General features: G+C 43.7%; 1 protein-coding gene across 1 annotated transcript in view; it reads right to left on the reverse strand.

Moving 5' to 3' along the window:
- NKCC (sodium potassium chloride cotransporter) overlaps positions 1 to 13,608 on the reverse strand; it is a gene marked incomplete in the record, with an annotated part of 86,395 nt that overhangs the window by 37,267 nt on the left and 35,520 nt on the right. Inside the window, 10 exon segments of the mRNA XM_074103832.1 lie at positions 2,731 to 2,859; positions 3,915 to 4,072; positions 4,687 to 4,853; positions 5,314 to 5,543; positions 6,280 to 6,521; positions 7,134 to 7,345; positions 9,532 to 9,667; positions 10,942 to 11,063; positions 11,503 to 11,734; positions 12,563 to 12,790. Of these exon segments, the coding sequence (XP_073959933.1) occupies positions 2,731 to 2,859; positions 3,915 to 4,072; positions 4,687 to 4,853; positions 5,314 to 5,543; positions 6,280 to 6,521; positions 7,134 to 7,345; positions 9,532 to 9,667; positions 10,942 to 11,063; positions 11,503 to 11,734; positions 12,563 to 12,790 (1,856 nt within the window).

Genomic DNA, 13,608 nt, shown 5'->3' on the forward strand with positions numbered 1-13,608 from the left:
GTGTGTGGTTGAATTTTACGATCTTAAAATATTCATCGGTTTTATTGGTGCTTAAAAATGAACGCGTGCTACCTGTATCTAATAGTAATTTTGCTTTTATCTCGGGGACATAGACGTATGGTAAAAATGATTTTTTTATTTCTTTTGTTGACTCGTTGAGGCCTGCACTTGAAAATTTGGTTCTTCGTTTTGCGAGTTGTTTGCTTGACGATTGCGAAAATTTGCCCCGTTTTGCATCCTAGGCTCGCTATGATAATTTAATGATGTATCTCGGCTTGTGCCGGGTGCATTATAATTTTGAAAGTTCGGCCTGGTATTGCCGTTATTTGGCCTTGGAATTGGGTTTGGTCTGTTTTGCCAATTTTGTCCAGTTCCATACGAGTATCTGTTGAATCTATTAGGGTTCTGTGTCGAGGGAAAAGCATTGGATCTATTGGCATTTTGATTATTAGGGGTTGAGTTGTATCGATTAATATTTTGATTCGAAGGAGAAGGATTCGAATTGAATCGGTTATAATTATGGTATGATGTAGTTGGATTATTAAATTGCGGTCTTTGAACGTAATTATTAGGTCTCGTATTATTAGGATTTTGCGGCAAGAATTGTCTGAATCTTTGATTTTGAGGTAGATTTTGTTTAGGTTGTATAGTGCTGCGCGTATTATTACGATTGATCTCGTTACGCATTTTATATTGTTTTTCAAAGTTAGATTCTTCAACCACCATTTCTAATGCTTGTTCCAAATTGCTGGGTTGCTTAAGGCGTATTACTCGTAATAAATGTTGCGGTAAATTGTAAAGAAAAACGTTAAGAGCGGTATTATTATATATAGACATTTTAGTATTACGCGTTTGAATATCTGAGTTAACTGACAATTTTGAGAACAATTGGCTTCGTGCCGATTGTACGCGTGAACCGAATTCAAGGTAAGATTCACCGTTTCTTATGTTAATTGATTCTAGTTCCAGGATTAAACATGCTTCTGATTTTTGATCGCCAAAGTGTTGTAATAAAAGTGATTTTAATAAGTTCCAATCGTGTAAAACATATTCATTTTCACTAACGATTGCAGCGGCTCTGCCTGTGAATCTAGACGTAATTATTTCCAACACATCGGTATAACTTTCAGAAGTCGTACTTCCAAATCGGTTAATTGCGTATTCACATTTCCTGATAAATAAATTTAGATGTTTTGAATCCCCTTCAAAAATTGGTATGAGAGCTAATACTTCGTGACTAATTCTGGGACTTGGTACATAATTAATAGTATTCAATGGTTCCCTTAGAGGAGGTAAATTTTGATTAAAAACTGTGTTATCGGGCATTTCTGAATAGACAGGTGGATTTTCCGTATCTAAGCCTTGCGATTCGACCGGCGAGTATGAAGATGGTTCAGCTTCTTCTTCCCTAATTGTTTCTATTTGCTCCGGTAGCACACGAGCTGTTGGTTGCCTTGACGCGATTTGTGGGGATCCGCGTTGAACGGTATGCAAAATTTGTTGCATTGGGATACCGGCGGCGCCTGCTGCGGCTTGTGCCAAGAAATTCATTTTTATGATTTAATAGTCAAATTCTAAAAATCCTACACGAAGAAGATTATCTGATTTTAAATAAATTAATTTAATAAGAATATATTTGAGCAAGTAAAATATTTCTTTGTTCGAATGCAACGCTTACTCCTTGCTACTTTATTATACTTTATAATGAGTGTTATAGTTAAGTTATCGTTTATAAGCGTATAAGTTCCCTTTCGCATAGAACTGATTAACAGTTTTAAATATTCGCAACTAATTTAAATAATTCTAATTCGCTATGCTATCGTGACGTCTCACGAGTAATAAAATCACTTAATTAACATATACAAATAAAAATGATAAGAGCTCTATTTATAGATATACTTTCGCTTTTATAGAAAAATAAGGGTTTTGGTAAGGAAGGAAAGGTTTATGCAAATCACCGTATGGATCCTCCCGGTTCTGCGGCGTCTCTCTCGCGTTGTTACTTTTCAGTGATTTCTTCAGGAATTCAGGTAAATAATTTGTCCAATAGTTTTTGATTTTAGTAGGATCGCCTGATGCTTAGCAGTTCTTGAAAAAACAGGACTCTCAGAGTGGGTGTTTGAATCAGCTGGTCACTTACTTGTTCGTAACTTTTTCAGTTACCCTTCAGGAATCCTACCGGCTGCGCCAATCACGCCGCCTGCCGAGCGCGTGATCTATTAGATTGTTCTTGCCTGAATTCGCTCTTCTTCAATTGACTCGGAGATAATAAAAGTCTTCACTGGTGTTAATTAATTATATTGATTTAAACTGGTTAGTAATATACAAGTGTACGGAGAGAGGAGGTGCAGCAGAATGATCTTAGGAGACGCAGCTCCAGTTTATATATGCTTCTACTGCATCTTAGTCACCCCTCTACTAATTGGCGTAACCATCCCAAGAACACACAACAACCATAAATGTCATCGTAAAAATATGAAGTTATTGCCGTTACGTGATTCTAGAATTGGTTCGCTCTTGACTGAGGATTAGTCAAATGAGGTGTAACTAATTATACAATAGAAAACAATGTTGCAACGGAATGCGGTTCCTTGACTAGCTGTCGTAAGGTTGAGAGTGAGCAGTAAGAGTTGTTTATATATATAGCTCCATGCATATAGCTAAATTGGTGGGGCCTGAAAAAGGGTTTAAAATTTACAAAGTAGCGCGTCAATACCTTCAGTAGAAGACTCGTCTGTGAACTTGGCGACCAGGTCGTCAAAAAGCTTCTTGGTCTCGGGCCGCGGCGCCTCCGTGATGTCCTGCACCATGGTCAGCGACGAGTAGTCAATGCGGAACTTGGCCAGCAAGTTCGCCATGCTGCGGAAAATCACATCATTTTAATGAGTTTCATCAGTGTTTCGCAGATACCACCCGTGGATGGGTGGAAGAGTGGATACATTTTACGAGAAAAAGTTTATGTTAGAAATTTAATTTATATAGGTACAAGCTTTTTATGAATCCGCGGTGCTTCACTTAGGCCTTAGGCCTTATATAGGCTCAGAGTTGCTCAGCGAGCTATGGAGAGGGCTATGCTCGGGGTTGCTCTGCTCTACAGGATCGAATCAGAAATGTGGAGATACGTAGAACGACGGGGGTCACTGACAGAGCCAAGCGAATTAGCTCGCCGAAGTGGCAATGGGCAGGCCATATACTCGTAGCACGAAGAACAGCTATCTGTTGGGGCCGAAAAGTTCTCGCATGATTTTGTAACCGTATATATGGAAAATTCTAAGAGGCGTCATTAAAAATGCGGACATACTGGGGAGACTGGGGCTGTGTGTGCCGGAGCGATACGTGTGGCGGCTGCTGGCCGAGCCGCGCGGCCGGACCAACTTGCTCAACAAGGCCCCGCTAACACGGGCCATACATACGCTGAACAAAATTGCCGAAGAAACAGATTTGTTTCTCTGTGTTTTGAGTGAATTCACAAAGTTTGTTATATGTTACAAGAATAATTAATTACTTATATATTAAAGCAAGAATTTTATATTTATGTTGGAACTTCTCTGTCGCATTAGGTCAAGCCTGTAATGATAGATGTAAGTGTGTGTACAATAAATAAATAAATAAAAATAAATGAAGACCGCGAATCGGCAAGCGCAGCGTAGGATGTCCACCGATGGACGGAGACTTGGCACAGATCACTTAATAGTTGGGTACTACGTGACCTGGTTAAAGTCGCGGATTCACAGTGGATGCAGGCCGCTTCCAATTGAAGCAAATATGAGGGAGGCCTATATCCAACATTGGACTTCTTACCGCTTATATGATGATGATGATAATGACAAGCTTTTTTAGTAGACTTTACTTCGCCGAACGAAAATGTTGATACTGCTGCCTAGTATACAAAAATAAGGTTGAGGCAGCCTTACTTCCTCTCCTCCAGCTCGAGCTCGTTGCGGCGGTTGGCGAGCGCGAAGATGCGCAGCTTGCAGTGCGCCCACGCCGCGCGCTGCGAGATTATGTACGGCAGCAGGATCGTCAGCCCGCCGTCGTCATACAGCCACCACACGTCCAGCGTGCCTGACTCCTGCCGGCACAACGAGAGCGTGTTACACCCCTAGCGCTACCTTTTTTTTACATAAAACTGACCCGTGATGAGCCCTATCTCACCTGATGAAAAGTGCAGATAAGGCCAAAGGTGTATCTCACTGCTTCAGTAACAGCTTATTCATATTCACAGTAGCATTGAAGAGCCCTAGGTTGTATTTATCTAGAAAAATACGATCTTTGTGCGGTTTTCATAAAATTTGGAACGGAGATAGTTAATACCCTAATTAACCCAACCTTAGGGTCTAACCTAACACAGTCCACTCTTTGTGCCGAAAAAAAACATGGATCTCGTAGGATAGTGTATAAATTTTAAAGTAAATAAACAATAAATTTTTGACCAAGATTCGATAAAGGACACACTTAGTTTTTCACTTAGTTTTTCATCAAAAATGCTTTCGTTAAATAATTACATGTAATGTATGTACGTATACCGAAGTAGGTATGTATACCGAAAAGAGACATATTACCGTCTTTTATATTTTAAATTACGTTACGTTATTTTTAATTGGGCCGCTAAGAGTCCCTAATAAGTTCTTTAAATTTAATACCGTACGAAGGACCATGTATAATATAGTCCTTGATCGTGCTAACCTGTTTTTTCTGGAAGATGGTCATTTGCTTCAGCTGGTCTTGCGACAGCTCGAGCCCGTTGGAAGCTTTGTACACGATCTGCCGGTGGATGTCCGCGGGCTTCTTCTTGCCATTCTCCTTGCCTTCCGACACCGTAAACGACCGCGACGTCGTCATCGTCAGAAGAGCTGACGGAAGAGAAGTTTACAGTAAATACACTCTCGCATACAGCAAGAAACGTGTGGCTGTTGTGGTCTAGTGTTTTGACCTACGGCCTCTCCAGTAGTACCTATAGGACTATTGGGTTCAAATTCGGGCTCGCTCCTCTGAGTTTTTCAAAATTCATGCGTAAAATTTTTCACGAGCTTTACAGTGCAGGAAAACATCGTAAGGAAATCTGTATAAACCTGCAAAGCAAATCAGTATAGTATGTGTGAAGTTCTCAATCCGCACTGAGCCCGCGGAGGAACTACAGCTCCAGCCCTCTCATTCTAAAAATAGGCCTGTGCCAGGTGTAGGCGTGTACCAAAACGGTCAATGGTGTGTAGTGTGTGCTGCCAGGTCAGAGAGAACGAACTTCCGGGATCGCTGTCGTACACACACACACACACACACACACACACACTGCCAAAAGACTGTTTCACTCACTAGTCAGGTTATGCTTGCTGGAGGGCTGAGAGTCCGGCGAGCGTATATCAAGGTCGGAGTCGGCGTGCATGATGACGTTGGGTCCGCGGCGCACGCGCAGGTCGCCGCTGCCGCTGGACGTGGCCGTCAGCCCGCCGGCCGGCGGCGCGTCCTCCGCCGTCACCGGACCGTAGTCCAGCCCGCCCGCCACGCGGATTATGGCCACCGCTAGACGGTTCTCGAACGCAGTGCTGATAAATAAATCATTTAGTAGTTTTAGTATTTATTACCTACCGTCTCCGTTTATTCGAACAAAAATATAAAATGCATTAAGGTCTTATTCTAAAATCTCTTACAAATATTATGCACCCTGGTGGGGAATAGCCATAATTTTAATAAAATAGGTAATCTATATTAGCCAACTATAATCTTTCAGTAGTTTTTTATTTTTATAAATATTTCAACTTCCGAAAAGGTTAAAATGTGCTAGTGCACTGAATACGTTCGGTAACTTTTACAGCAGCACGTGAAGGTAAGATAAAAGTTTACAGTTTAGGGTCTAACTAAGCGGACGTTGCCGAAATTAGGCGGCTGAATTTCGGCGTCATTAAGCCTGCAATGCTGTTTCGTGTATCTTCGGCATATGTGGTTTGTTTACGCGAACTTGCAAGGAAAAGAGTTTATGTAACTCACGAGGTAAGTGCTAGCTTAAGCTTAAGTAAAGTAAAACCAAGGTCAGGGTTATCCAAAACTATTTAATTTTTTAACCCTCGACCGTGCAGGCAGCCCTAAGACCGCGGGCTCGACATCAAAGGATAGCGGCGCGGCGAGCGTGGTCTCTGTTCATTGCGCGGTCGAGACCCTCGTCGCACAGTGGTTTCCTGCAGCCCACGCAATGATCAGAGAACATGGTCGCCACGCCGCTGCCCGCTACCGTCAAGCCCGCGGCGCGCGGTCCAAGACGCTCCAAAGCGTGAATCAACTTACTGCAACACGTTGAAGTAAGCCACGAGCTCGGTCGCCGGCGCGGTGGCCCAGTCCGCCTTGTACCCCATGAGCATGACATTGGGCGCGAGGCGGCCCAGCCCCGTGCACTGTATGAGCGCGCGCGCGCCCAGCTCGAAGCCGAAGCCGTGCGCGCTCGCGCTGAACGCGCGGATCTTGCGCCCGCGCAGCCACTCGTCGTTGGAACGCGCCCGGGCACCGCGAGCCTTGTATGACAGCTTCTCCTGGAATACACAAGGTATTATTGGTGAGGTGGCAGGTGGCACATATATGGCGTGCATTGAGTAGGCAGCGGGTAGGGAGTGCCAAGCCTGGTGTGGGGGTGTGCGGGGTGGCCACGCGGTGCTGCGGCGCAAACTAGGACACAATGTTTTTAGTGCCAAGTTTATATATAGCTCTATCTCATTTCTGGGAAAATATGTTTTCCGATTTTGCGACGTAACAGCCTGCAGTAATGTCCTAAGCCTGCTTAGCAAATGCCTATTTCCTGGATTTCCTTCTGGCCGCTCGAGAACGCGTCCCTGTCATGTCACCTTGTATTGCCGCAGCAGCGCCGACAGTCATCATCGAACGGGCATCCACTGAGTGGTAAACCAGTGCCCATCTCTCTGGGTGCATGCGCGAATGTGGCCAGCCCAGTCGCATTTGAGAAAAACTATTTGGAAATTATATCAGCTAGTCCGGTGTCCCAGACTAATAGCTATATATCGGCCACGATCATGAGCGAGCCGGCCTTGGTCATGAGATGCCCAAGGTCGTTCGGCCGGCCCGCCAGCACCAGCAGTTGGGCCAGTAGTCCTTCAAACGCCTAATGTGTACTCGCTCTAACAGCTGACCTGTTCTATATCGGCCACGATCATGAGCGAGCCGGCCTTGGTGATGAGATGTCCGAGGTCGACGAGCGCGGGGCGCGCGTGCGGCTGTCCGGCCAGCACCAGCAGCTGCGGCCAGTAGTTCTTGACGTGCTCGCCGGTGCGCGCCAGGCTGTGCGCGCTCGACAGCGCCGTCTTGTACATCTGCGCCTGCGTGCTGCTGCCCCAGTTCACGTCTGCAAACGGGTAGTAAAACAGTACAAAGTACAATACAATGGGTATGTTCCATTAAACGCCCGCAACGATTGCATCGCCCTCTATATTGTTCCACCTAAATGCTCAGTTTCATTGGTAATTGGCAATAGAGCCCTAATGCGAGGTACGGGAGATTTCCTTAACGCATGCCATAGGGCCCACATTCGGGTAACCATTTTCATTGGTCGGTAGGGCCCGCATGCGGGGTACAGCAGGGCTACTACGAAACTCGAAACTCGAAGTTCGTATCGTACCGTCCCTCTCGCTCTCGTATTAAATAGTATAAGTGTCAGAGGGACCGCACGACACGGACTTCGAGTTTCGAGTTTCGTAGTAGCCCTGCAGGGTACATAAGATTTCCATTTTTCGGTATTTCTACAGATATGGGCTCTGTCCTCCCGATATAACGAAATGCAACAATTTTTCCACGATTTCAGACAACACATGAAATTATCCCGAATTATCGACTTTACCCTACTACGTTTAATTTCAACTACTTCACAAATGTGTCATTGATCATTGATCACGCAATTGTACCATTAAAGAAAGAGCGAGTCCTCCTAACTCAGGTGCAAAACGCCTTCTGGGAGGCCTCTCCACTTGTCCTTGTCACCCTACCCATTGATTGTGTGGAATGAAATAAAGCATTTTTTTTTCAACTACTTCACACATGTGTCATTGATCATTGATCAATGTTTAAAATGCAGGGCGGTACCTACGCAACTTCATCAATTTTCAAGAGCAAGGTCAAATATTTTTGAAGATTTAATATTCGCTCTTCGGTGAAATAGGGTTAAATATAATTTCCATCACCTACGCTTATTAAGTAACATACATAAAACTTTGTTGCTATGTTAATTGCCGTTTTAACAATGCGTAACGTAAGATCGTTATCGAATTTATGCCACTTTGATTTCTTAACCAGAAATCTTCAAAGGAAACGCTAAGAAAGCCACGAGCCAATATCAATAACTATTCGGAACAAGTGCATTCAGTCAGTGTAACGCAACGCTATAACTCATTCCCGATATAACTTCGGTGAACGGCTATTCTCGTTTATACTTTGCGGGTGCTTTCAAACACTATAACATGACTAGTAAATTTATGAAATGTCAGACAGAGGCCGATTTTACGTCGTAAGAATGGGGAGACTCTAAATCCCGGGTTTCGTATAGTTAATTGGCTAGTGTCCTAAATAAACCTAATTAGTCCGTTATTATCCGTTTAATTATCAGGCGAAATACCCAGCTCGATCGGCGGTCGAGCGGCGAAAAACCCCTACATTTCATCGAAATCGTTGGAGCAGTTTCTGAGATTCTGATTATATATATACACACACACACACACACACACACACACACACACACACACACACACACACACACACACAACACACACACACACACACACACACACACACACAAGAATTGCTCGTTTAAAGGAATTTGATAAAATATTGGGACATGTATTTTTTTTGCGGTCCATTAAACAAAATATGATGAAGATAGAGCCAGTTAAAACTTTGCGTGACGCCCGTACGTGCCGCACTTTATAGCACGAAGTGACGTTTGACGCCCACTCCGAACTTTGACGCGCTTTTTGCAATTTGATTGACAAAAGAAAAAATTGTCTCCAATATTTTATGATAATTGAATTGCCGAAGAAACTACTCAATGAGGGTTGCTGTGGCAGGCTATAGGGACTATAGGCGCTAATAGATCGTGAGGTCTGTCTGACAGCTTTCATATAGTAATGTGTCACTTTTGTGATTCGTTAAATAGCTAAATAAGCCAATCCGGGGCCGGGATTTAGGGGATCTAGGGCAACAGCCCAGAGCCCCCCACGACAGTTTTTTTTTTTCAAATTGCGACGATTAAACACTACCTAGTAAACAACTTTTCCTTTGATCTTTTTTTCGCTGTTTTACCTTTACCTATACTAATTAATTTGTATAATTCTTCATTTTATTTGGAAAAAGTTTGGGCGGGGGGAGGGGCGGGGCTCCACTCCTTTATTGCCCCAAGGCCTCCAGATCTCTAAATCCGGCCCTGAGCCAATCACAAACAAGACTGTAATGTCAAACGAACCCCGCGATATTTCGCCTTTCAAGGAACCCTCATTGTGAGTGAAAGCCGCGAAAGTTTAGATTAGAATATTGTGTACCAACCTGGGTGTCGGTAGTGCACGATGAGGTACAGAGTGAGGAATATCGCGAAGGTGATCAGCGACATGTACCAGCTGATCAGCAGCATGATGGCCACGCACATCAGGAAGCCCGCCAGCGACAGCCACACATTGTAGAACTGGAACAAAGTTGCAACTTTAACAGACCTTGAAAGAAGAGCGACTTTTTTGATATTTATATATTTTTCAATACCCACCCTTACCCCTTTTTGAGTCTAATCAATGTTTTTATCAGTCGTCTCGTGACGAGTTTCGGCAACAGCAGGGCTACTACGAAACTCGAAACTCGAAGTTCGTATCGTACCGTCCCTCTCGCTCTCGTATTAAATAGTGTCAGAGTGATCGCACGACACGAACTTCGAGTTTCGGGTTTCGTAGTAGCCCTGCTGTGCCGAAATATCGAGCTTCTCCAAAATAAATGTACGCGGAACAAAACCCGAATTTACATCATATAATTAAGTAACTCTGATATTTTCTTTACTCATTACATATTTCTACCTAGAGCTTGTCTAAGCTAAAATGACGCGTCCCTCACTCAACTGAATCAGTTAATTTTAAATCATTTTGGCTTCAAGCTCTACCTAACCTAGATAGGTACTGCCGCAGTCATAATAGCATAGGTACCTAGTCTACGTGATGAGATCATCATACTTAAAATTATAAATGCGAAAGTGTGTGTTTGTATGTTTGTCCGTCTTTGGCACTGAGATAGTTAATGGGCCAGAGAGTGACATAGGTGTGTGACCGTTAGAGAACCTTGTATGAAGCTCCCGGTCGAAATACGCAGTAAGTACGTATCTATCTATTTTTTTTTTATTCGACTGGATGGCAAACGAGCAAGTGGGTCACTTGATGGTAAGAGATTACCACCGCCCATAGACACCTGCAACACCAGGGGGATTGCAGATGCGTTGCCAACCTAGAGGCCTAAGATGGGATACCTCAAGTGCCAGTAATTTCACCGGCTGTCTTACTCTCCATGTCGAAACACAACAATGCAAGCACTGCTATTTCACGGCAGGATTAGCGAGCAAGATGGTGGTAGCAATCCGGGCGGACCTTGCACAAGGTCCTACCACCTGCTATTTAAGTATGTTTATCTATTACCTACTACCCATAACACAAGCTTTGCTTACTTTGAGGCTAGGTCAATTGGTGTCAATTGTTCCGTGCTATTTATTTTTGATCATCTTGAAAATGAAATGAAAATGTATCAATTTACTAAAATCACTATTAAATCTTGTTGTTGAACAGTTTTCAACAAATAAAGAAATGGGCTAGCATATCGAAACTCTAAACAGTGGCTCGTATGTCTCAGCGCTTACAAATGAATGAAAGAGTATGATGTAACGCTATATTTGCCCTCAGCCCTCGTGTGGGTTTGTTTACTCACGCGGAATGTAGGGCGCCAGCCGAGCGGCCGCACCAGCGCCGCGTGGAACGTGCAGAAGTTTATTAGCGCGTACGAGGCCAGGTAGAAGTTGGAGATCAGCGGCGCTATGGTGTTCAGGTCCGCTGCGAACAAGAGAGATAGGTACCGTTTTTCAAGGTTTACAGTCAATAACATATATTTTTGTTACAGGATGTAGACGGTAGGTAGAGTCTTTTAATGAGTTCCCGGTGACACGATGCAGTTGCATGCAACGGGTAGGTTGTTGAGGTAGAGATTAAAGGTAATGACGGCCTAGATCCCGTAACAAGTATATACAGGGTGTCCCACGGCTATGCCACATGGAGGGACTCTATCTTAAATATTGGAGACAGACAATTTTAGTAAAAGAAGACTTCAATTTGATTTTAAAACAATTTAAATTGCATTCTTGCACATACTTAGTCGAAAAGTTGGCTAATAAAAGGCATACGCTCACGTCAGTCAGTAAAATATAGGTACCTAAGTATAGGTACGGCAAAATCAAGCCCATTCTTAGCTTCATTTAAAAAAAACAGAACTAACCAATAAGCAGGAAAATAAGCGAAACGAGGAAGGTAAGCACGTATCCGCGGTAAGGCTCGCCGTGCTTCCCGTAAGGCTTGGAGAAGAAGATGAGGCCTGGGTAGATCCGGTCCACGCCCAGAGCTTGGATGAGGCGCGGCACTGAGAGCAGGTTGGTCAGCGCCGTGGAGAGGGTGGCGGCCCAGCAGCCGCCGTAGATCAATGGCCCCCAGGCCGACATCAGCTGCATCACCTGGAATTTCATGTAGAAAATTGAGAAGAGACAACTTTTGTGGCATTAATATGTTTATAGTATCACTAGCTGTAGTCCGCGACTACGTCCGCGTAGATGTATGAAAAATAGTTTACGTCCTATTGTCAGACCTACCAGAATATACAGAAAACATTTCATAAAAATCGGTCAAGCCGTTTCGGAGGAGTTTGGCCACAAACATTATTGTGACCCGAGAATTTTATATATTAGAAATTAATATTGATATCATCATCTATTCATCACCATCTATCTATACATCACCACTATTGGACATAAGCCTACCCCAAAGACCTCGCCTGTGACTTCAGTCGGAAGCGGCCTGCATTTAGGGTAAACCTGCGGCTTCAACCAGGTCAATCCGCCCATCTCGTTGGTAGATGTTCTACGCTTGCCGATCCACGGTCTCAATTCCAGAACATTTTGTTTACTTTTTTTTAGTTTTTAAATTTTAAGTGAGCTGCATTACCTATAGTATATAGGGGATGGGGGCGTGACGTCGGATAAATCCATTATAAACTGGGAAGCAAGCAAGGACCCAGACAGTGCCGGATTTTCATCGGCTAAAAAACCCGGCTACAGTCCTCAACTCCCTGTAGCTTACTGCGGGGGGGAGGGGATTAGAGGGATTTATTTTCTTATCTACCTACAGAGTCCTGCCTCAGCTAGGAAAGCCGTGAGAGGAGCATTCATTCTCCCGTTAGGCTCTGCATGGTGCTTAGGTCAGTTTTTTTGTGTTGATCCTCATTGGTTTCTTCCCTGACCGACCCTAGCCGTTTACATTACAGAAATAACAGTCTAGATACATACCGAGTAACTGTTGTGTAGTCCGTACTGGCATCCCAGTGTAGTATTGACGCAAGCAGCGATGTTGCCCAAGTCGGCGACAGTGTTGTTGTCTTTAAGTATGAGGTCGGTCACGTTGCCGCTCGCGTCCCGCAGGGCCCCGGCGCCGGAGAACAGCACCATCGCCGCGTAGCTCACCATGGATATTGCCAGCGACAAGAGGGTGCCCTTGGGGATCGCAGAAGCGGGGTCCTAAAAGAAGAATAATAATATTAATATTGAGTTGAAGAGACATCAGAAGATTCAATGGTAACCTGATTTGATGGCGACCGGATAGCCCTTTGGATAGAGGACCTAACTACGAAGCTTGAAGTCCTGGGTTCGATTCCCGCTCGGGGCAGATATTTGTATGAAAAATACGAATGTTTGTTCTCGAGCTTTGAGTGTTTAATATGTATTTAAGTAAGTTTATCCGTTGCGTATATAGTACCCATAACACAAGTTTTGCTTACTTTGGGACTAGGTTTGTCCCGTGATATTTATTTATTTATAATAATAGATCTAGTAGATACAGTAACTTTTATAATTAGGTATACAATACATACGTAGCTACACTTTATGCATATTTCAATCTTGCACCAGAACTGCATGGGTATCAATCAACCTAAGAAATTGTGTTCTAGAAAGAGATTTAAGATTTGAACAGTGCGTTAGAAAAACAGTACATAAGCACTTCTAAGTTTTCAACTCTAAACGGTCAAAATTTAAAGCCATAATCAGGTGTTAGGTACGTCAATTAACGTAGTAACGTAGTAACGTGCGAGGAATATGTTTGTTTTTCATTAACCAATTACAAAAGCTTCTTTACCTCGCCTCGCTCCGCTCAGCTGTTTCCACCAGAGATGTGCTGCGCGAGGATGTGTAAATGAAGCGTTTCTATTGGTTAGTGAAAAACACATCCCTCGCAACACATTCTCGCACATTATTGGTGGAAACGCTGCTTAAAACTGACTTATGATTTTAGCTATGAAACTATCAGAAAGTTATCCGGAAATCATTGTCGGTTTCTG

This window comes from Choristoneura fumiferana, chromosome 21, assembly GCF_025370935.1.
Source record: "Choristoneura fumiferana chromosome 21, NRCan_CFum_1, whole genome shotgun sequence".
Lineage (NCBI taxonomy): Eukaryota > Metazoa > Arthropoda > Insecta > Lepidoptera > Tortricidae > Choristoneura > Choristoneura fumiferana.